Source organism: Ambystoma mexicanum, chromosome 8 (genome assembly GCF_040938575.1).
Source record: "Ambystoma mexicanum isolate Mex_15411 chromosome 8, UKY_AmexF1_1, whole genome shotgun sequence".
In the NCBI taxonomy this organism is placed as follows: domain Eukaryota; kingdom Metazoa; phylum Chordata; class Amphibia; order Caudata; family Ambystomatidae; genus Ambystoma; species Ambystoma mexicanum.
The window spans coordinates 839,185,096-839,207,271 of record NC_090929.1 but is presented as its reverse complement, the minus strand read 5'-3'; the positions used below and the strand labels follow the sequence as shown (position 1 = coordinate 839,207,271).

General features: G+C 47.1%; 1 protein-coding gene across 2 annotated transcripts in view; it reads right to left on the bottom strand.

Moving 5' to 3' along the window:
• Window positions 1-22,176, bottom strand: part of PSAP (prosaposin) — a 314,987-nt gene that overhangs the window by 15,844 nt on the left and 276,967 nt on the right. Inside the window, exon 12 of one of the 2 annotated variants that reach the window (XM_069610721.1) lies at window positions 10,115-10,195. In XM_069610721.1, coding sequence (XP_069466822.1) covers window positions 10,115-10,195 — 81 coding nt within the window. Of the gene's footprint in view, window positions 1-10,110; window positions 10,196-22,176 lie in introns of both variants that reach the window. The other variant, XM_069610722.1, reaches the window with a different exon arrangement.

Genomic DNA, 22,176 nt, shown 5'->3' with positions numbered 1-22,176 from the left:
CCTGTCGACCTGTCCGAGATTTCGCATGGTTTGCCAATTAAACATATCCAAAATCCTTAACTTGTATGGGCACCATTGTTCCATATAGTGGAGATACTCCAGTATTTCGCCCGATTCATCTTGAAATTTCTGATGGGCCCCTTGTAAGTTAACCTTTACATTGCCACATGGTTCCATACCCTCCTTGTCCAGTCTATGGACACAGGCGGATGGATTGGTTTCCATTTATGGGCTATTTCCAGCCATGCTCCTATCAGAAGTCCAATAAAGTTCAGTTCGTTTGTGAGTTGCTTGTCCTTGGGGGCCCACAGACCACACATCCATATCTCTTCCTCTATAGTATCCATTGTCAGGAACATCGAGTTCATATGGGTCTTTATTTCTCCCCAGAATTGCTGTAATCTTGGACAGTCCCACCAAATAGGTCTCCAAGCTCCTACACACCCACAACCCCTCAAACATAATTGAGGCATTCCAGAACATTTGACTTAACCTTTCTGGTGTGTAATGCCATTGCAGGAGGATTTTCATCCACATCTCGTTTGAATCGCCGTTGTCAGTTTTGGAATCATTTTCCATATAAATTCCCATTGCCCTTTACTGATAGTATTGTTTAAGTGCGGTACCATCTTTTGATGTAGCTCCATTTTACTTTGTCTACAGAGATATTTATAAATTTATCGGAGAGACATTTTTTTGAGCCTGTTTGTCATAATGTATTTTTCAAATGGAGTTAATTCCCTTGATACTGCTTCCTTGATTCTCAGTGTGTTCATCCAGTGACATATTTGATCGTATATAAATGTCTGTGTTGCTGAGTTTTAGCATGGATGTGCATTCCACAAAGGATTCTTATGCTTTGATCTTCATACATATCCGCAACCATTTTACAACCTGCTTCTTCCCATTTCTGGAACGCCCCTTTCTCCAGCCCTGGCGGGAATTCAGGATTACCAAAGAGGAATGAAGGGAGACGGATCTTTTGTTAGTGTTACTCTGTGAGGCATTGCCCCATATTTCTAGTGCCGTTTATGATTTCGCTAATTTGTACGTTTGGGTGCCTGTGGTCCCTACCCAGAGCATGTGTCTGGTGGAAGTTGCCGCTACCGCTTCATCTTGGGCTGCCCATACTTTGTGATTCGACTGTATACATTCCTTTAGTACCCACATCTGGGCTGCCTCGTATTACCTCTAAAGTGTGGGAGTGCAGATCCTCCTTCACATCTTGGGGCCGTGAGGACTGTCCTTGATACTGCGGGTTTTCCCTTGCCAAATGTAGGTCATGATTGTTGGGCTCTGAAAAAGGCCGGTGGGATTCTAATTGGATGGCTTGGAATGGAAACAACAACCTTGGGACGGATTTAATATATTTAAACCTCACGCATCGCGGGATGGGAGGCTGTGATTGCAGCCAATGCGCCATTCGTGTTGCGTTTGATACATATTTGTATTTACAAGCGTTGGTATTGTTGTAGGTCCCGTAAGAAAGGTACGTTGGGTCACGTGATCGAAATCACGATCACGTGAATCATTGATATCCTATTTAAAACCGCACCGTGGGACAGGAGGCTGTGGTTGCAGCCTTTTCGCCGTCACAGCGTCACGTTTGTGATAAGTCGAGTTGACGGCAAGTAAGTTTGGGAAATGGGAGTTTGGCTTTTTTTTTTTATTTATTTTGACACAGATGTAGCAAATAGCAGATTGTGGTGGGTAAAAAGTTCATTATTGTTCTCTCTACAGAGAGATTGCAATATCTGGCCAGACCTTTGGAAGATTAATCAGGAAGTGACACGGCAGTCAGAATTGTCTATAGAGACCCTGGATATTTCCAAGGTCAGTGAAATTAGCTTAAAATTCATTTGTGGGATACTGGCGCTTGCTGGACCATAGAGGCAATATTAGTACACATCTCTGATTTTTGTTATTTACTTTTAGGGTACAGAGAAATTGTTAAAAACACCACATCAACACCTGAAGGGGTGAAGATAACCCCGAAACGCTTAGTGGACAAAAATCATGCGATTGTGAGGGGAAACAAAACCCCTTTTGTTAAATTGAAACTTAGAAATTACAAATCCGGCAAATTTGCTGAACAAAAAAAGTTTTCTACAAATATTGTTTGATGAAATATCTTTGTATTTGATGAAATCGTGAAATTCAGATGAGCAAGAATATTGTAGGAATGATTAATACAATTACCTACTAAAAGACATTTACGGAGTAGGTGTTTGTTTTCTGAAAGTTTGATTGAAAAGGGCCAATATCTTCTGAATTGATTGAAACATTTTCTCAATTAGAGTGACCAGGTATATGCCCCATAGGTTTAGTGTGGCATAAAGTTGTATTAGCCTTGGAGTATCGACATTTTAATTACCGCCATCCTGCCCCACCATGATATTGATAGGGGATTCCATTTCATTGTTTCTCGGTTTGATTTGTTGCAGGATTGCGGGGTAGTTCTGTGGGTTGAAGTCTTATATTTTCCCGGTCAGTGTTATTCCCAGGTATTTAACCCCAGTTTTTGCAACTCTAAACTGTAAGGCCGCGGCCAATTTTTGGGTTTGTGCGGTATCTCCTGCCAGAGCTAAAAGTTCTGATTTCTGTCTATTTTCAGTCCCGAAATTGCTCCAAATGTGTCCATTTCTTGCATCAAATGTGGGAGAGAATGCTCCAGGTCCCCCCAGGGTCACCAGCAGGTCATCCATGTGTGCTGCTATTTATCCTGCCAGGTCTATGCCCGGATGTCTTTTTTGGCCCTTATCCTTTCCAGCAATGGTTCTAAAATGACAAAAGAGGGGAGAGTGCGCATCGTTGTTTTGTCCCTCTTCTAATATGTATTTTACTTGTTAGACTCCCGTTCACTGCTACTCGTATGTTGGGAGTTGTATATTGCTTTTACCATCTGGATGTATGTCCCCCCCTCACCCCCATCTTCCTTTGTATATTAAAAAGGAGTGGCCACTCTACTCGGTCGAACACTTTCCACATCCAGTGCGAGAACCACCGCCAGAGATTGCTTAATTCCCAATTTTTCCACCAGGTTTATTACTCTACTAATGTCATGTGTCTGTGTACCCGGGACAAACCCGGCTTGGTCTTGGTGGATGAGTGTAGGCAGTACTTGCTTAAGTCTGGAGGCCAGTATTTTAGTGTATAACTTCGCATCTTGATTTATCAGGGCAATGGGGCGATAAGAACTAGGGAGCGGAGGATACTTTCCCGGTTTTTGGAGAACCAACATCTTGGCATCATTCATTGATCTAGTGATATCCCCTTTATTCTTAAAGGAGTTGGATAGATTTGTTAGTATGGGGAAGAGTATGCCCATATGTTTTATAAAATTGTGCAGTGAAACCGCCGGGGCCATCTCTCTAATCGCTATGTTGACTTCTTCCTGCATGATTTCCTCGCACAGCATTTGGCTGTCCAGATCAGTTACCTTTGGGAGATCAATGCCTTCTAGGTATGTGGTTTGTAACCAACTGGATGGTCAGATGTTTATAGCTGCTGGTTGTGAGACTATGGCCCATGTCTTCCGTTTGTGTCATTCTTTCCCCAACTTCATTCTTCAACACCTTTACCGTCCTCTTGTTTTTGCCCTTTAAGTTGCCTAGCCAGATGTGTCAGCTTTATTGGCTTTTATGTAATACCAGTGCTTGTCTTTCTGCTTTTTTTGTACAAAGGGAGTTTAGCTGGCCCTGGACGTGTCTAAGCGCCTTGTGCAGCTTTGGGGTGGATTTCGGAGTTAGTTCTACCTGGATCTTTGCCATGTTATCCTCTAGTTCTTTCCCATTGGGCATTTTGTTTCTCCCTTTGATTCTTTAGGGCTAATGTGTCCCCAGATGACTGCTTTTAGGGCCTCCCATTGAGTTTCTATGGAGATTTCTGGAAGGTGGTTTAATTCTAGATATTCCGTTATATGTTCTCGCAGTGTTTCCTAGCACCGGGTCCCTAATTATTTCCTCCGGGAGTCTCCAGTCCCACAGCCCTGATGGTTTATGAAGTATTGCCATCTCTACCCAGAGGGGGGCATGGTCTGACAAGATGGATCCTACTTGTCTCGTATTTTGTCCAATAGGCCCGTTGTGACCCAAAGATAATCTATCCTGGACATTGTCCCAGATACATGTGAAAAGTATGTTTAACCCTGCTGGGTGGGGTTGGTGTGCCTCCATACATCTTCCAGGGATAGGTAAGACATTTTCTGCTTTAATGCTTTTGATGGGGTTCCCTGTCCCTGCTGTCTGGGTCCTGATCCATCTTGGATCGGGTCCCACGCTATATTCAGGTCTCCTCCCATAATGATTCCCCCCCCCCCGGCATATTTTTCCAATTAAGTTTAAGAAAACAGTCTTGGCCCGAGTTTGGAACATATGGTAGCCAGTGTGATCTGGGGTTCTGTCAAATTTAGTATTAATAGGTATCTCCCATTTGGAATATCTGTGGGTTAAGGGTCTCGGATGGCTATCATGACCCCCGACTCTTTGCTCGTGTGCGTTAGCATGTATGATCACGTTATAGCCCTTTAATTTTATTCTCATCTTGTCCACGTATGCGTTTCTTGGAGCAGCAGTATATCATAGTTCCCTTGCTTTAAGAAGGCCTCCACTTTCTTCCTTTTGACTGGGGAATTTAGGCCTCGGACATTATATGTTAGTGTTTTTATCCCCATGGTTCAGTTTTGGATTTTTGCTTGCTTTTGCGTCAGACAGGACCTAGATTCATTTGATCTTTCCTGTATACTGAACTCCCCCTCAAACTGAGCAACCCCCAACTTGTTCAAAAATATACCTCCTCGCCCCTAAACTGCCCTGAGGTGGACTCTGGTTCCTATGACCGCTCTGGCATTGCGCCGTCGCGCCATGCCCACTTAAACTCAGGGATAACTTGTGGGGTATTCTAAAACCCCTCCGGTTCCAAACAATGACCCAATACCTCCCCTCCGCCGCCCCTATGTGAATGTTGGTCCTGCTCCCCCCCCCCCAAATTACCGTTCCATTCTGGGCAGGATGCGATGTCCCTGGATTTGTGGCGTTTTGCGAGTCTTGTATTTCTGGGAGATTCGATCGGGTTCTCATTGCTTTGGTTGAGGCCCTTTTGCCTCTCCCAACAGTCTTTCCATTCCGATCCTAGAGTGAATTTTTCAGTCCGTCCTCTGGCTTGGTTCATCCTGGTCCTGTATTTCCAATATGCTTCCCCTTACATGAAGTTACCCTTCCCACATGAACAGCAAGCCGAATGGGAAGGTCCACTTGGAACTTTCGTCAAAACAAATTAGATACTTTACCACTGGGCCCATCTCCCTTCGTTTCTGCAGTGTGGACTGAACCAGGTCCCGATACAGTTGGATGTCCTCCTCATTCATTCTTATATGTTCCATTGTCTGGGCTTGCCGGAGAATTTTTGAGGATAGGAGGATAAGGCCACCAACACATCTTGGGGTCTTGCACCTGGCTCTCCAGTTATCTTGGGGCCCAATCTATGTATTCTGTCAATTGCAATTTCCTCTTCCTTGCGTCCAGGTTATCCTTGAATATCTGTTGGACTGCTTCTTTTAAATCTGTCTTCCACTGTTTCTGGCATGTTTGCACTCCTAGAGCGGTTTTCCAAGTCTTCGCATTGCAGTTCTAAATTGTGGGTGCGTCTCAGTAGCTGTTCCTGGATTTTCGCCTGCTGTTGCACTTCATCCAGATTGTGTGATTTTCTCCAGGGTATCTGTTCTCTCCCCCACCGATCCATGGTATTTTTTTACCATTTCTTTGTGGAAAGGTCCTTCCTGTGAGTTACTCTGCATGCCAAAATAGGTTTGGTCCGTTTGTTCATTTCACCTTTGGCGTGATTCACGAGTGAAGCCTGCCTCTGGCTCCAGGGTGTTTGCCAGGGACAGGAAGCAAAACAGGTTCCCGAAACTCCCTGTGCTTAGTCTCCTAGGAGACAGGAATGCGCTCTTAGGTGATTAGCCAGCTTGCTGTCCAGCAAGGACAGCCACCATGCTGGGTGACGGACCGCTAGGCTGGAATGAATGGGAACAAGCTGCATAAAAAAGCAAGGCTTTTTGGCTTGGAAGGCAGAGTCGACCGCTGGACAAAGGAATCCAAAGAACTTTAAAAGGACTCCTGCTGCAACCCCTGAACCGTTGGTTTACCCGGTGAAGCCCTGCTGCTGTGCTGAAAAGCAAATTCGTATCAACAGTGAAGCCCCTGCAAGGACGACTTCTCCCTTTGAGTTGGTGGGACCAATCAACTACAAAGTAAGCCACCTGGACATCCTCTCGGAGCTGGTCGAGTTTCCACTGCAGTCACTGCTGGAACCAGATAACCAGGGAGCGGACCACCAGTTTGTGTGCATTGCTTTTAATGTGGCCAAGAGCTCCAGGAAAATACTCCAGACTCCCAGGAAGCAGGACTGACCGAGCCTGACCCCCGCCCTCAGAGTGCAGAACCCCAGAAGCAAGGAAAGCCCATCTCGACAGCCAGGACCCGCAGTGTTGCCATTTGCGGTAGACGAGGGGAGCTGAAACACTGAACAGCCACTTGTTTGAAGTTTGCCAGTTGCGAGTGGTGACCGTCCCATTGCAGTGCAGAAGTCCCCAGAAAACCTCCCTCTTTTCCCCCACAACTGAGGCCCAGGAACAGCAAGATCTGCACAAATCTGCTGCACTTTTACTTCAACCTAAAAAGGTACTGTAAAGTCTAAGAGAACATCTCTTGTTGTGTAGCCACTTATCTTGTTGATGTTACGCTCACCTGGTATCCACGGGGATGCCACCCAGCTGCCAGGACTCTGGCACCCCTCTCAGTCGCTCCCTGGATTTATCAGCGGGGAAGTTCTGCCTGGAAAATAGGTGGGCAATGTTCAAGTCTGGGCAACTGGGGTAAGAGCCTCCCAACATCTGGTATGCCCGCGGCCCCTCCCGGACCTTTCCGCACCTTGTTTTGGGATGCTCTCCGTTCTGCCTTCTTGGCAGGGGCGCATTGTCCTCTATGGGCGAATGCGTTCTAGTTACTTCACTGATGCTGCCCTTTTAGAGTCTCTCAGGTAGGTCTTATTACTGTACACTTTAAGCCTTTCCTTGATTTACTAATGTCTCTCTTTAGGTGCGCGGAAGTCCACTGTGGAATGTTGGCTGGATTTGGACTCACCGGCGAGTGATGGTGTTTCGAGAGTGCCTTGATGCGGTAGGTGAGCGCTTGCGCAGGACTATGATGTCTTGCCTTGTTAACCTGTCTTTTGCTCCCGCAGGTTGTGTTCACTGGAGCAAGTAGTTCCAGAGCGGTGCTGATCGAGGGGTGACTTGAGGTAAGCTGCCGGCTCAAATGTATTGTCTAATGTCTTTTCCCTCTTTCAGGTTCGACGATCCAGGAGGCATGCTGTTCTTTGGATGCTGCTTGCAGGAGCAGTGGACAGCTAATGGTGGAATCTCAGGTAAGCTGCTTCTAATAACGATGTCCTTTTGTCCTTTCAAGTGCGGTTCATCCGAGGTTTGCAGATGCTGCAGAACATGGTGAGCGTCACGTTGCTGGATCGCAAGGTAACGCGAAGCGTGTTCTTCCAATCGGGTGTGGTTTAAATAGCCTCAAGAAAAATAGAGTCCCTAGGCTACCACACCCAAAACACTATACCGCATAGCTTGGTTCCCAGGAGCCAAGCTATGTGGATGCCTCCATGTTGACTGGCATTGAAAAAAGTAGTGCCCAGCACCAAGCACAAGTCTCATTAAGTACAAGCCTGGCGCCAAAAGGCACCAGGACTTGCCCCAAGAGGGCCTTGGCCAAGGATGCCTAAACTTGTTGGGGGCCCGAACCGAGACCCCTCCTGGCCCATGTGCCTGCCCGGGGTTTCAAGGAAATGGGTCGTGAAAGTTGAAGGCTTGCTTGGTTGCATGTGTGGAGTTGCGGTTACGCTCACCTGGTATCCAAAGGGACACCACCCAGCCGGGTTACTCGCTGGTATGCTTCTCAGCTTTGCCCTGATGTGGTCTGCGGGGAAGGTTCTGCCTGAAAATACAGGACGACTGCGTTCAAGACTGATTGGGTTAAGTATCCTCCCTCCACCCACATATGATTTCACCCTCTGGTGCCCTCGCCTCACCTTATGGTAGAATTAGGCATGCTCTCCATCCTGCCTTCTTTGCAGGGGCGCGTTCTCTTTCATGGGCGAGTGCGGTCCAGTTACCTGACACCGGTCCGTTTGATATTGTTCTGGTAGGTCTTATTGCTGTTCATTAGTTTTGTTGCTATTCTGTATGCCTTTGTTTAAAATGTCTTTTCTCCCTTAGGTATGCGGAGCTTCAGCGCGGCGAACTGGCTTGGTTGAGCCCCGCTGGTAAATGATGGCACAGGCACATTAAGAGCGCTATGATGCGGTAAGCAAGCGCTATGCGCCGCAAAGTCTTGCCTTTGCTAACCTGTGTTTTCCTTCCTTGTAGGTCGCGTGTTCTTCAGCGCAAGTGGAATGTCCGGAGTGGTGCCAGCCGAGAGGCGACTAGCCAGGTAAGCCTTTTGAGCAGTTTGTAATTTGTAAATCTCTACTGCTTCGAGGAAGCTGTTCTCAGTAGCTGCGAGTGTTTAAAGATGAAGACTGCAGGTAAGATGCTGCTGCTAATGATTTGTCTCCTTGTAGGTTCTGCTTCTCCGAGGTTCGGGGAAATAGCTGGAAACGGTGAGCGTCACGTTGCAAGGCGCAAAGTAACGCGAAACGTGTTGTCTTGCTCGGGTGTGGTTTAAATAGCCCCAACAAAATAGTCTAGGTAAAGTAGTCCCTAGGCTACCACACCCACAACACTAGACAGCATAGCTTGGTTCTTAGGAACCAAGCTATGTGGATGCCTCCATGTTGGCTGACAACACAATAAAGTAGTTCCCAAGCACATTGTTTTTCATGATGTATGAGCCTGGCCACATGAGGGCTTTTGAAGAGGATGCCAGGCTCTAGAAGCCAGAGTCCTGACTCCACCTGGCCAATGGGTTTGCCAGAGGGGGTTTTGGGTGAGGGTTGTGACAGTTGCTTGCAGCTTCTTCACAAGCCTAATCAGCTTGTGGCCCTACTTGGATTTCTTCTATTCTATCAAGACTTTAAACATTGAAAGACTTTCTACTCGCCTGCAAAAAGTCCTTCAGTTCACCTTGACTTTTGCCAACTTAACATTGGCTGACCTAGGCTCCCTGAAGGACTCTTCTCCGGTTAACTGACTTTGTTGCATTTAGAATTTTGTTGATTAGTGTGCAGTGTTATATTAATGCCAAAAGCACCCTAGCTATTGAAGTCACCTGAGGTTGTAGGTAGTGCCCATGTGACATGTTTGCTGATTTAGAGAACCAAGTGCATTTGTGCGTTTTTATATTGCTCCCTTCTGAAGGAGTATTCTAACTGACTGGTAAATTCATCGTTTACTCAAGAAACCTTGTGTGTAAGAGTTTTTGAATACTTGTCACTGTGAATCCAACTACCACAGCTCACATGGACCCCTCGAGATGAACCTCGCTGCGCCACACACTACCAACCTGTGTAGAGTAGACTTATACCAAAGGTTGGGTTTCGATTGCCAGATGGACAGGGCCGTTTTAGTGCACCCAAAGGGTACTGAATACAATCTTGCCCAACACCATGTCCCAAGAAAAACTATGGAAGCAAATCTCCAAAACATGAATTGAATTCCAACTAAACACCAGCCCTTCTCTCCCTTTTACAGGTTACAGAGGCCCAATACTCTCCTTTGACATTCAACAACTATTGTGTTTTAGGGTGAAATAGAACCAATGCCTTGTTCTTTTTGCTCGTGCAGTATTTATTTTTAAGTACCGAGTTGGCAAGGTTTAACCTTAATGCAATTCTTTATATTTTAGAAACAGTATATTGTGTGGTTTAATGGACTAATTTTACCGTGGTACCAGCCCATGCCTTCTAGGATGGAAACCGGTTGGCTGCTACCTTAACCAAAAGAAACTCGGCATAACTTGGTGGATACCCTGTTCTTCCACTCAATAGGTCCCTTCAAACCTCAAGGCTATTGAAAAAACTGGCAATGACAAATCTAGGGTGTGTAATGCACATGCTAAAAAGCTTGAAAATGGAGGATGCATTTTCAAAGTGGGTGAAGCCTTGAGATACTTGCCATGCAGACCAAAGTAGGATCCATCTCGATCAAGAGAACCTGTAAAAGCTCTTGGCTGTACAGTGAAATATAATCATCACACTAAAAAAGAAAGAAATGTATCAACAAATGTCACTTTAGTCAAGGCGTTTACTTCGTACATCAACATGCAATTTATGGTCATTGAAAAGAACCAATGGCAATTTCACCAAGGCACAAATTAGATTTCTGTAGATTTTAAACTAGCTAGCATGCCAGTTTACATATGTCTAGTCAACACGTTTATTAGTTTCTATTATGCTCAAATGGTAAATCATGGTTTCCATGATGGATCAATACATCCCTCAATGTGGAGACAGAACCCTCCTCTCCAAGTTTGTTTGGACAGCTTTTCTGAAGTCCAACTAAGGGCTTCATAAAACCGTACCTGAGGCAACACAAACTCCACTCTTAGTAGAAGGCTGTACAATCCGAGAACATTTGGTAGCGTAGAGAGCAGCCAGGCTCATCTTAGGAGGGATAGAGGGCTCTAGGAAGGTACAAAGAAATTGTAGAATACATATGGTTTTAAGAAATACTGAAACACTATTGTAAAAATGATTATAAATACATGTAGGCAAAGATGCATCTTGGTTAAAGTACAATTATATCTATTTGTAAAAGTGAAAGTGTTGGTTTGTGGCTTGGCGAAGCGTTGTTCCTCGTACAATTCATGGTTTCATCTTCACCAAATTGTGCAGTTACCTGCTAGGACCCTCCAGTCATTACTGGCTACATACCATTTGAACACTGCACACTTACCCCGATTTCAGCACCTACACTCAAGACTTTCCTGAAATCAGCAAAACATCTATTTAGTCAGAGGACCGGTCCTCAAACCTAGAATGCATGTGTTCCGGGATATTTGACTACAACAAACTGCACCACACCAGGGTGAGGCAACTAGGAGAGCACAGTAGGTCCGATTATGCCGTAGCATGCAACCACTGGCCTTCCCCCCCTCCCACCCCCAAAAGACTGCTCCGGGGTATGAGTGTTAAGATCTCTTTACTGCGTCTTTCCTTCCATTTGTATTGACCGACAGCTTTTTTTGTTATGGGGAAACTGACATGTCCTTCAGGCTGCCAGTACTGGGAAACAGTTACTAAAAGTAGCGATAGTCGCAAAACCAAGGGAAACTATCACTTGTGGTAACTTATTGTACAATGCGGTACAGTGGGGTACACTTTTGCCCTAGACTAACTCAAAGGATTTCTGGTTACTCTAGGTGTGCTAAATGGACAAGCTGGTGGCAGTAACTAACAGTATCTGGCGCTTTTCGTTTTAGCCTTACTGCGTTTGCTGCATTTGGCTACCAACTACGGCTAGTGTCCAAACATGGTTTGCCTGCCCTTCATCTTGTCCTCCTTGCTGGCCTGTGAGGCCAGACAAATCCTTATATGGACAGTGCCTGGATAAGGAGAGGATTTTTGCAGGCTACTGGAGGGCCATGTGTGTTCTGGCAGAATGTGGACTGGGACTGTATGGTCCCAAACCACAAACTGGTTTCAGTGTTTGAACAGTATGCAGTCCCACCAGTGGTCCAGACTGGACGATTGCTGGGGTGTGTGGCACTAGTCCTGCTATTGGGAGTTTCAGCTCTTATCTGGCTTTTAGGATAAGAGGACCCCCTGATCCTGGAGTAGCCTGAAGGCACCAAGACTCCTGTCCAGCTGTGAAAGCCATGTACAAACCAGAACCAGACTGAAGGAGGTCTGGCGACCAACTTCTGCCATGGTGGAGCCCCGTTGTACGGTGCATCTTCAGCAGTCCGTAAAGTACCAGAGACCCTTTGAGTGGAGGGATCATACATTGCTCAGTACCCTGCAAAATAGAGCTGTCTGAAGTGTCCTGGCACAGGCTTGTGGCTGACCAGCTCAGAGTTTGTTCTACCGACGTCGCCGTTCAGAGTTGCGGTGTGGAACTTGGAGGATCTTCAGCTTGTCCTACAAAACTTAGTTCAGTGAAATTCCGGAGTTCTAGCTTCAAGGGAACCCGAGATGGGAGGGAAAGTGACTGCAACAAGTGAGGCCTTTTGCGTCACTGTGCTGTTGTGCCCACCATCTGAAACAGCTTACCTGCGGCGAGTCAATTCCTCAGAGGGGTCCAGCTTCGTGCTTTACTGCATTCTTCATCCCATAGTCAATGCACCAGCAAAAGACACGGACCAGAGATGAGCTCTATCTAACCTGCAACACCCTTACCCCTACCCCCTTAGAATCAAGTGCGGAGTCTTACTGTTAGTGAGCATTTTCATTTCTGTGCCAATTCTCTTCAACCTAAGAGACTACCAGCTCTTTTGCTGGACTTTAGAACTTACTCTTTTTAATCCTGGCAGGAGACCTTTTTCTCTCGTGTTGCTAACCGATTTGGATTATGTGGTTTTTGGAGTCTGACAAACTCCATAGGCACCTGTTTTTTGTATGGAGACAGTACCTTCAGTGCAGTGTTACTGAGAAAACCTTTAGATTTTGTTTAAATACCTTTTCTTGTGTGAACTACAGTTGCCAAGAAAAGTAAGTGAAAATGACTACTTACCTTTTCTATTTGTAGATATAGCACACACCATCTTATGTGGAGTGCTGAGGGTTACTCAGTAGCCCCTTACCCTACTTTCTCATGTAACATTTATGTTACCTCATTACTTTAAATCGCTGGTGGCAGTGGTTTACGTTTTCCAACCATTGTGCTTTTCCACCGCAGGCTGAACCATCAGCTGCAGTACAGCACCCATGGGTGACCATTTTATAAAAATGGCCCCGGTCTTTACCATTTTGTTTGTGAGGACTTTCTTGGATTTTACTCTGCGTTGACAGGTTTGAGCCCTTTGTCTTGCCTTTGGCAGACTTCAGCCCTGAAGCCCGCCCCTGGCTCCAGTGTTTCTGGAAGGAAGGGATGTGAGGTGGCTTTTAGGACAGCCAACCTGCTGTGTGATCAACAGCCTAGGTTGTGCATGAATGCCTGCTTAAAAACTTCAGTGTTTTGGGTCTACAGACAGTTCACCACGAAGCCTGCTGCAACCTCCTGGACCTTTGAATTACCCTGTGAAGCCCTTGAGTCAATTAGGCTCCCCTGAAATAGGAGAAAAATGGCATTTCAGTCACTTAAATAGGAGTAAAAGGCAAAAGTTAAATAAAATAGATCAAATACTTTTATTAAGTGCAAATAGTTCACTAGAGACCTCTATGCAGTTCAATAGGCCTAGGCCAAAGTCAATGGGCTAGTGTCTTGGATAGGAAAGAGCAGTTCTTGTAGTAAACGGTAGTCTTTGCCAAAGTTCCCAGAAGTAGTTTGTACGAAGCATCATCATGTTGGGTCACAAGCTATTAGGCCTGCAAGTTGGGAAAGTTTCACAAACTTTACAGTGAGCGGCAAGTTCTCTCAATGAGGTTGGCACAGTACCTTAATATGAAGAAAAAGATGCAGCTGAAGACGTTGGTTCCTGGCAGTTCCGGCAGATCTTGCTGTGCCAGAGCCTCAGTCGTGGGCACAAGTGGGAGGACGTCAGGGGACTCCTGCACTGCACGGTGACTGGTCAAAATAGCTGGCAAAATGGAAGATCTTCAGATCAAGTAGCTGTCAAGCACACAAGCTGGTGTCCTTCCCCCTGGTTAAACCTAACTAGCTTAGAGAATGTTATCAATGTGGCTTAGGAGTGGATTGCTCCCACCAACTCAAGGAAGAAGTCGGCCTTGAAGAGGCTTCTGTCGAAATGAACTTGGCAATTCAGACCTGCAGCAGGGCTTCACTGGGCAAACCAACGGTCCAGGAGTTGCAGCAGCCGTCCTCTTCCAACTAGTTTTTTCCTTCCTTCCAGTGGTCGACTGCCTTCCAGTCCAAGAGACTCACTCGCCTTTTAAACAGTTTACTCGCTTTCATTCCAGACAAGCTGTCACTCCCCCAGCAGGGTGGCTGTCCTTGCCGGACAGGCAGCCAGCCAATCACGCCAGAGTACATTTGGGTCTCCTAGGAGACCAAGCACAGGCAGTTTCAGGCACCTCTCACTTCCTGCCCACCCCAGACACGACGCCAGAGGCAGTCTTCAGTCCTGAAGACTGCCAAGGCATACAAAGGGACCAAACCTGGTTTGGCGCGCAGAGACACTCTAAAAGGACCTTTCCAAAAAGAAAAAGATGAAAAAAAAACTGGGAGCTGTTTAAACAAAGGGGCTTAAGGCGCCATCTTGAAAAACATGGCTCCTGTGATTTTTAGCTACTGGTGTTTGCAGTCGGAAAAATCATGGTAGTTTGTTGTGAAACCACTGCCACCCGCCATTTCAATAGGAAAGGCTAGCATTTGAATGCTACATGAGTTTTTAGACATGGGATACTAGGTAACCCCTCCAGCACTCTATGGGAAGATAGTGTGTGCTGGGTCTAGGAATTAAACTAGTAAAGTCAATTTAACCTTAGATTCTCCGGAAACAGTAGTTCTCCCAGAGAAGGTATTTAAACCTTTTGGAAGTCTAAAAGACACCCATGTCACTGCACTGAGGGTGCAGTGTAACACATGAAAAGATGCCTATGGAGTAATCTAAAACTCCATAGCCAAAAGAAATGCAGAACAATTAAACATTTCAAAGCCCCAAAGTTTAGCAAAAGAGCTGGAGGGCTCCAAGGTAGAGGGAATTAGCACATTTATGAGAATTCTCTTGGTCCTCAGGAAGAAAAGCCACAGAGGGATAGGCAGGAGGGTTCACATGTGAATCCATGCCAGACCCATGCTGGACAACAGTTGCAAGTAACTTGTTCCTTTTCCAGCATGGCGTCTGGCATGGATTCACATGCTCCTGAATAAAGAATACATAGCAGTACACATGCAACCACGGGAGGTGGCAAGGCGCAACATTAAGCATCTCAACATTTAGCATCTTACTCACTCACCAGGCTCACTTTCAAGCGAACAGGTCGCGCAGCACTGCTTGGCCGACTCTGGACTCCTGCCTGGCATCCAGGTCGACAAACTCGTGAAGGTGCGTCAACCTCCACGTAGCAGCCCTGCAGCTTTCCAGCAGGGACAGACCAGACAGGAACGCTGTAGTTGCAGCTGTCTGTTCGAATAGGCAGGGATGGCCAGGCAACAGTTGGTTTGCCAACCAGTGACAATGGGCGATGCAGCCAGAGAGCCACCTGGCAATGCAAGCCTTGGAGAGGGCCTTCCCTTGGTTCACAGGGCCAAAGTTCAAACAGCTGGGATGTCTTTCAAAAACAGTGTGGTCCACATAGAACTTCAGCGCTCTAGCCACATCCAGCAAGTGCAAAGTCCTCTCAGCCGGCTGCGAAGGGAAGAAAACAGGTAACATCAAGGGCTCGTTGAGATGAAAGTCAGGCGTCACCTTGGGCATGAAGGAGGGGTGCGTCTGTAGCACAACCCTCGTCTTGTAAAAAGTTAAGTACGGTGGTTTACAAGAGGTCCCGATCTCTCCCACTAGTCGTGCGGAGGTGATTGCCACAAGAAACGCAGTCTTCCACGATAAGCATTTCAGTGGTGCCAAATGCACAGGCTCGAACAGTGGACCCATGAGCCTAGTCAGAACCACATTGAGCTCCGACAGGGCTGGAGCCTTCACTGGCAGGAAGTAACGGCAAAGTCCTTTGATGAATTCAATGACCAGGCAGTGTGACCACAGACGACCATCCCGGAGTGCTGGTGTAGCGGGAGATAGCCGCCAGATAAACCTTGATGGAAGCATGCGCCAGCCCTGCTTTGGCCAGCAACAGCAAATATGGCAGCAATTGTGGAGCCGTACTCCGTAGAGGGTGCACGGCACCACACTGCAAACTTCTTCCACTTATGTCTGTAGCATTTCAGCATTGACGAAGCCCTGGCAAGTACCTACTTTTAGTCCGCAGAGATCGTATCCTCCAAACTCTTGCGCTGCAGGAGCCAGGCATGCAAGTGCAGCGACCCTGGGTTGTGATGCAGGATCACACCTCCTTCCCTGGCAAGAAGATCTGTGGCCACTGGAAGCTTGACTGAGGGGACACTGATAAGTCCAGAAGGTCCAGGTACCATATCAGCCACAGCCACGCTGGTGTGACAAGGATCATCCTGCACTGGGACAGTCCGAGTCGATTGATGAGTCGCAGAAGCAATGGCGGGTCTGCAGAACGCATACAGAAACAGCCCGTCCCAGGGGAATGAGAATGCATCCCCATTTTCCCCAGCTGGGGAAACCTGCTGGCGAACCTCGGGCACTTGGTGTTGGTCACCGCCGCAAACAGATTGAGGTGGCGATTGCCCCATTGTCTGAACAGAAGATCCACTTGGTCCTGCCTAAGCTCCCACTCGTGCTACGAGCACAGCTCCCTGCTGAAGGAATCTGCGATGTTTTTCACTCCTGCCAGATGAAATGGGACTAGGAACATCCCCTGGGCAATGGTCCAGTGCCATAGGTCCTGCGCCTCTATGTAGAGAGGCAGGGATCTGGTGCCCCCCTGCTTTCAAATGTAGAACAGTGGCGGTGTTGTCCATGATCCGCACCACCTTGCCCTTGAGGGACGGAAGCAAAGACTTTAGGGCCCAAAACACTACCCATAGCGCCAGTACGTTGATATGCAATGACTTCTCGAGTAGCCACAGGCCACTTGCGTGGAGACCTGTGTGTGCGCCCCATCCTTCCAGGGTGGCGTCTGTCGTGACCATCTCCCAAAGAGGTGGGGTCTGGAAGTCCAAGCCCGGCAACAAATGCCGACACCCCACTACCATATCGCTTGATGGAAATTCTCGGTGAGATCTTGTCCTCTAAGCTTCCAGATACCTGATCCAACTGGCGTCGAGGAACTCTTGCAGTGGCTGCATCCGCAGCCTTGCGAGGTATATGAATGACATGCAGAGAAGGGACTTGATCGACCCAACCCTGGCGATCTTCACTATCAGCTGGTGTACCTTGCCGAGGATGGCTGCTACCCTCTCCAACAGATGCCAGGCATGACACCGTGTTGAGTTGAGACCCCAGAAAAAGCGTCTTGCAATGGCACCAAGCAAGATTTTGCATAGTTCACTGAGAACCCCAGCTCCATCACCATCAGCAGTTGGACGTTTTCCGCCATGTGTGCGATAGCAATCTCCCTCGGATGAGCCAGTCATCCAGGTAGGGGTAAACGTAGATGCAGCTGCGCTGCCACTGGCACCAGGCACTTGGTGAAAAACCTTGGCGCCGACTTCAATCCAAAGGGAAGGGCCTTCAACCAATAAGGTTGCCCTGGAACCACGAAGCGCAGAAACTTGCAGGTGTCCCTTGTGAATGGGGATGTGAAAGCAGGCATCCTCAAGTCTAGAGACAACAGGAAATCCCTTCTTCCAGCTGTCCTAGCACATGCTGAAGGGTGACCATCCGAAACTTCTGGGATCTGATGTACTACGGCGAAAGTCCAGGATGGGCCTCTGCCAGTCTTCTTGACAAGGAAGTAACATTCTGGAGCCTCGTTGGGACAAGCGCTATTGCACCCTTCAGCATGGCCCACACCTCCAGCAGAAGCTGAGGGATGTGGTTTTCCTGCCTGGCCATGGGTGGTATGCGCGGACACTTGTTGGAATTCCAGGGTGTGTCCGTGGGCCAGAGTGTCTCAGTGAAGATTGATTCCACACGCACGCTGATGGTTCTCCAGCCAGCCTCCCACTGGGGTGTGTGCCCCCTCCTCCCCCGACATCACAGCTGGTTCAATCTTGCTTCGCCATGGAGGTGCTGCCCTGGGGACCTTGGCGACGACAGCGAACTCCTCCGGACTTGCGGCGGCCCATGTAGGCCTTCTGGGCCGAAGAGTGGGACGGCTGACGGTAAGACTATGCGCTTCCGCTGAAGCCCTTGAAGGAACTTTGGGACTTTCCTCAAAAGGTCCAAAATGACAGCCGTCGCTTTTGCAGGGGGCACGAGGCGCCTCGGCATCCACGTCCATCCATGGAGGGACTCATCCAGTCTTTCCGAATAAATTATCCCTGTCGGAGGGCATGTTTAATACCCTCAATTGCACCTCTTGGCGAAAGTTGGTGGCCTTCAAACAGCCCCACCGAAGGAAAACGTTGTTACCCATTGTTAGGGAGAATTCTCACCCGAGTGCTAAATTCCCTCTACCTTAGAGCTCACCAGCTCTTTTGCCATATTTTGGGACTTTGAACTTTTCAAAGTGCTTTACTCTTGTGTGCTCTGGTTATGGAGTTTTAGATAACCCCATAGGCATCATCTTCTTGTGTCACACAGCACCTTTAGTGCAGTGGCACTGGGGTGTCCTTTGGACTCTAAGGTTTCAATACCTTCACCGAGATGAAATACTGTTCCCAGAGAATGTAAAGTTAAATTGACTTTAGTCTTTTTAAATTCATAGAATTTAACAAACTATTGTCCCATAGAGTGCTGAGGGGTTACTTAGTATCCCCATGTCTAAACACTCTTGTAGCTGTCAAAAGCTTCCCTTTCATATTGAAATGGCTGGTGCCAGTGGTTACTACCATGATTTAGCCTGATCGCGAACACCGGTAGCTAAAAATCGTGGTAGCCATGTTTTTCGAGATGGTGTCTTAAGCCCCTTTGTTTAAACAGGTCCCAGTCTTTTTTCACTGTTTTTTTGGAAAGGTCCTTCTAGAGTGTCTCTGCACGCCAAACCAGGTTTGGTCCCTTTGTTCCTATGCCTTTGGCAGGCTTCAGGACTGAAGACCGCCTCCGGTGCCCGAGTGTCTGGGGTGGGCATGAAGGGAGAGGTGCCTGAACCTCCTTGTGCTTAGTCTCCTAGGAGACTCAAAAGCACTCTGGCGTGATTGGCTGCCTGACTGTCCGGCAAGGACAGCCACCCTGCTGGGTGAGTGACAGCTAGGCTGGAATGAAAGGGAGAAAACTATTCAAAAGTTAAGTCTCTTGGCTTGGAAGGCAGAGTCGACCACTGGAACGAAAGAACTGGAGAGGAGCTGGAAGAGGACAGTTGCTACAACTCCTGGACCATTGGTTTGCCCGGTGAAGCCCTGCTGCAGGTCAGAATTGCCAAGTTAATCTCGACAGAAGCCCCTTCAAGGACGACTTCTTCCCACCTGGATACCATTCTCAGAGCCAACTCAGGTTAAACCGGGAGGGGGGGAGGGAGCGGTAAGGACATCAACTTGTGTGCATGACTACAGATACTTGAACCGAAGATCTTCCATTTGTCAGCTTGTTTGACCAGTACCTGCAGGCCTAATCAGCTTGTGACCCAACATAGGATTCTTTTTCTTACAAACTACTTCTGAGAACTTTGGCAAAGACTTACCGTTTACTACAAGAACTGCTCTTTCCTATCCAAGACACTAGCCCATTGACTTTGGCCTAGGCCTATTGAACTGAAGCGAGTCCTCTATTGAAGTAAAACTATTTGCACTGCCTAAGAAAGTATTTGCGATCTATTTTATTAACTTGTGCCTATGTAAGTGACTGAAATGCCATTTTGCTCCTATTTCAGGGGAGCCTAATTTACTCAGAAACTTACTGGTTTGGTATTGAAGTGTGTTTTGGATGATATTAAGTTGCCTCCTTCTAGTGAATGTTTTCTAAATGACTTTAAAGTGTTTTACCAAGAAACCTTGAGTGCAAGTGTCTACTTGAACCACTGATTTTAAGACCTCTAACATCCTTTCACTGTTCACATTCCCTCTTGAGATAAGCCTGGCTGCTCGGTTCGCTACCAAAAACTGTAGTACAAACTTCTACCAAAGGTTGGTTTTGCTTACACCTGTAGTCCTAATTGTATGTCGTGGTCCCAGAGGGTACTGCATGTAATTCTGCCTAACAGCTGGGGCAGTATGACCCCGCCAGAGACCAGTGATTGGTTATTAGGAGAAAGTTCAGAAGTGAAACAGATTCTCTTTACCGAGGATTCCCAGCCTGACAGGTATTATTCATGAGCATGTGAATCCATGCCAAACCCCCATGCTGGAGAAGAACAAGTTACCTACCAACCCGTAACATTCTTTCGATTGGATGTTCCTCAAATGTATTCCACATCTTTGACATGTAATGTCCACAGCTGTGCTCTTCAGAAACTCAGCAGAGGGCGTCTTGCGTTGACGACATTGGGTCAATGGCACGCAGAGGCCTCCGTTGAGGGAGACGTCACCAGATGGTATAATAGGACACATGGCGCACGTAGCCTCAGTATATTTTTTCCCTCAGAACGTGTGGCACCAATCCGATGCCTGCCGACTGCACAAAGCCTTGCAGAAACAAGCTGCAGTCGCATAGGAAATTCTCCAGAGGGGTAGGCTGGGAGGGGGGATGTGGAATAAGTTGTAGGAACATCCAATCGAAAGAACATTACCAGTTGGTAAGTAACTTGTTCTTTGAATGGATTGTGTCCTCCAACGTATTCATCTTTGACTCCCAAAGCAGTACCAGAAAAACGGAGGGAAAAGAATTTAGAATATCCAATCAGATGGTGGAATAAAGAAACGCCTTACCAAAGGCTATATCTTGGCCACGGCCCATATCCAGAGAGTAATGTTTAACAAAAGTGTGGATAGAAGCCCATGTGGCTGCATCACAAATGTTTCGAATAGGAACTTAGTTGTAGGGCGGTGGAAGTAGCCACAGCCCTAGTGTAATGAGCTAGCAACCCTACAGGAGGGTCCTTACCTACCAATCGGTAACTCACTAATGGTGAGGTTTGGTAACAGCCTGGCCCAATCATTGTCCAGAATATCCCACAAAGAGTTGATCGTCCACTCTGACCATGGACATCCTAGAAATATAAAAGCTCAGAGCTCTCCTAGGATCTTGATTTGTATTTTTAAAGCGCCCATAGGCATCGTGGCACTGTTACAAATCAGCGTCTCGTTACAAGAAATCTTAGAACTTACATAGAAATTAGAATTTACAGTTCAATTTAGAGGTTACATAGTGGGAATACAGGTGCATTGTATGTGTAGGTAATAAAGTGTAGGTGTTGAAGATGTTCCATTGTGAAGACAGGTGAGGTGTATTGTAGGCTTATACAAATAGTGTAGTTTTGAGGGATTTGCAGAATACCAATAGGGAGGGTTTAGCTCAGAGCATTGGGGAGGGCATGCCAGAGCTTCAGTGCTATGTGGGAGAAGCAGATGCCTCCTGCATTAGCTCTTTTTATGGAGGAGACCTGGAGGTGGTTGGAATAGTGGCTTCTAGTAGGGCGTGTGGAGTTGCTTCTGGGAGGTAGGATGGGGCTGAGAGATGGATGCATTTGTGTGAGGGTGAGAATTTTAAAGTTGATCCTTTCCTTGACGGGGAGCCAGTGGGCTTCGAGTCTGGCCTGGGCTATGTGGTCACCTTTGGGAATGTGTAGGGCTGCATGTAGTGCGTTGTGTTATTTGGAGCATGTTTAGGTTTTTAGAGGTGCCTGCCAGGAGGGCGTTACAGTAGTCTAATCTGGCTCCTATTGTGGCTCTGGCTATGGAGAGGTAATTATGAGTGGTTAGAAAAGGTTTTATTGCCGTGATCAGTTTAGTGGCGTGGGCGGAGGCAGAAGAGATGGTGCTGACTGTTTAGTCATGGAAAGTGTAGAGTCTTAGTAGACTGGGGGTCTTTACTGAAGTGGATACTGCTATGTTAGTGTGGTCTATGGTGAAGTGGGAGAATTTAGAATGGCGAGAATTTCCTTGGGTCCCAGGATGAGGATTTCCATTTTGTCTGTTTAAACAGTCTAACCTATGGAGTCACTCCTTACCAGGAGGATAGAAAGCAGGAAGAACCACTTTCTGGCTCAAATGAAATTCAGATACTACCTTAGGTAGAAAGGAAGGACGTACCTGTAGTACAACCCTGTCCTTGTGTATAACAAAGTAAAGGGCGGCTTAGATGAAAGTACCTGCAATTCACTCACTCTGCAAGCGGAAGTAATCTCAACCAAGAACCCTGTCTTGAAGGACAATCTCAGGACAAGAGTGCAAAAGTTCAAGTGGAGCACCCATTAGAAATTTCAAAACCAAATTCAAATCCCAAACCGGGACCTGGAAAGGGGACTGCGGGAACACAGTCAGTCCTTTAAGAAATTGAGAAATGAAAAGGAATCTTAAAATAAGAACATTCTTCAGACGAGCACTTAAATATA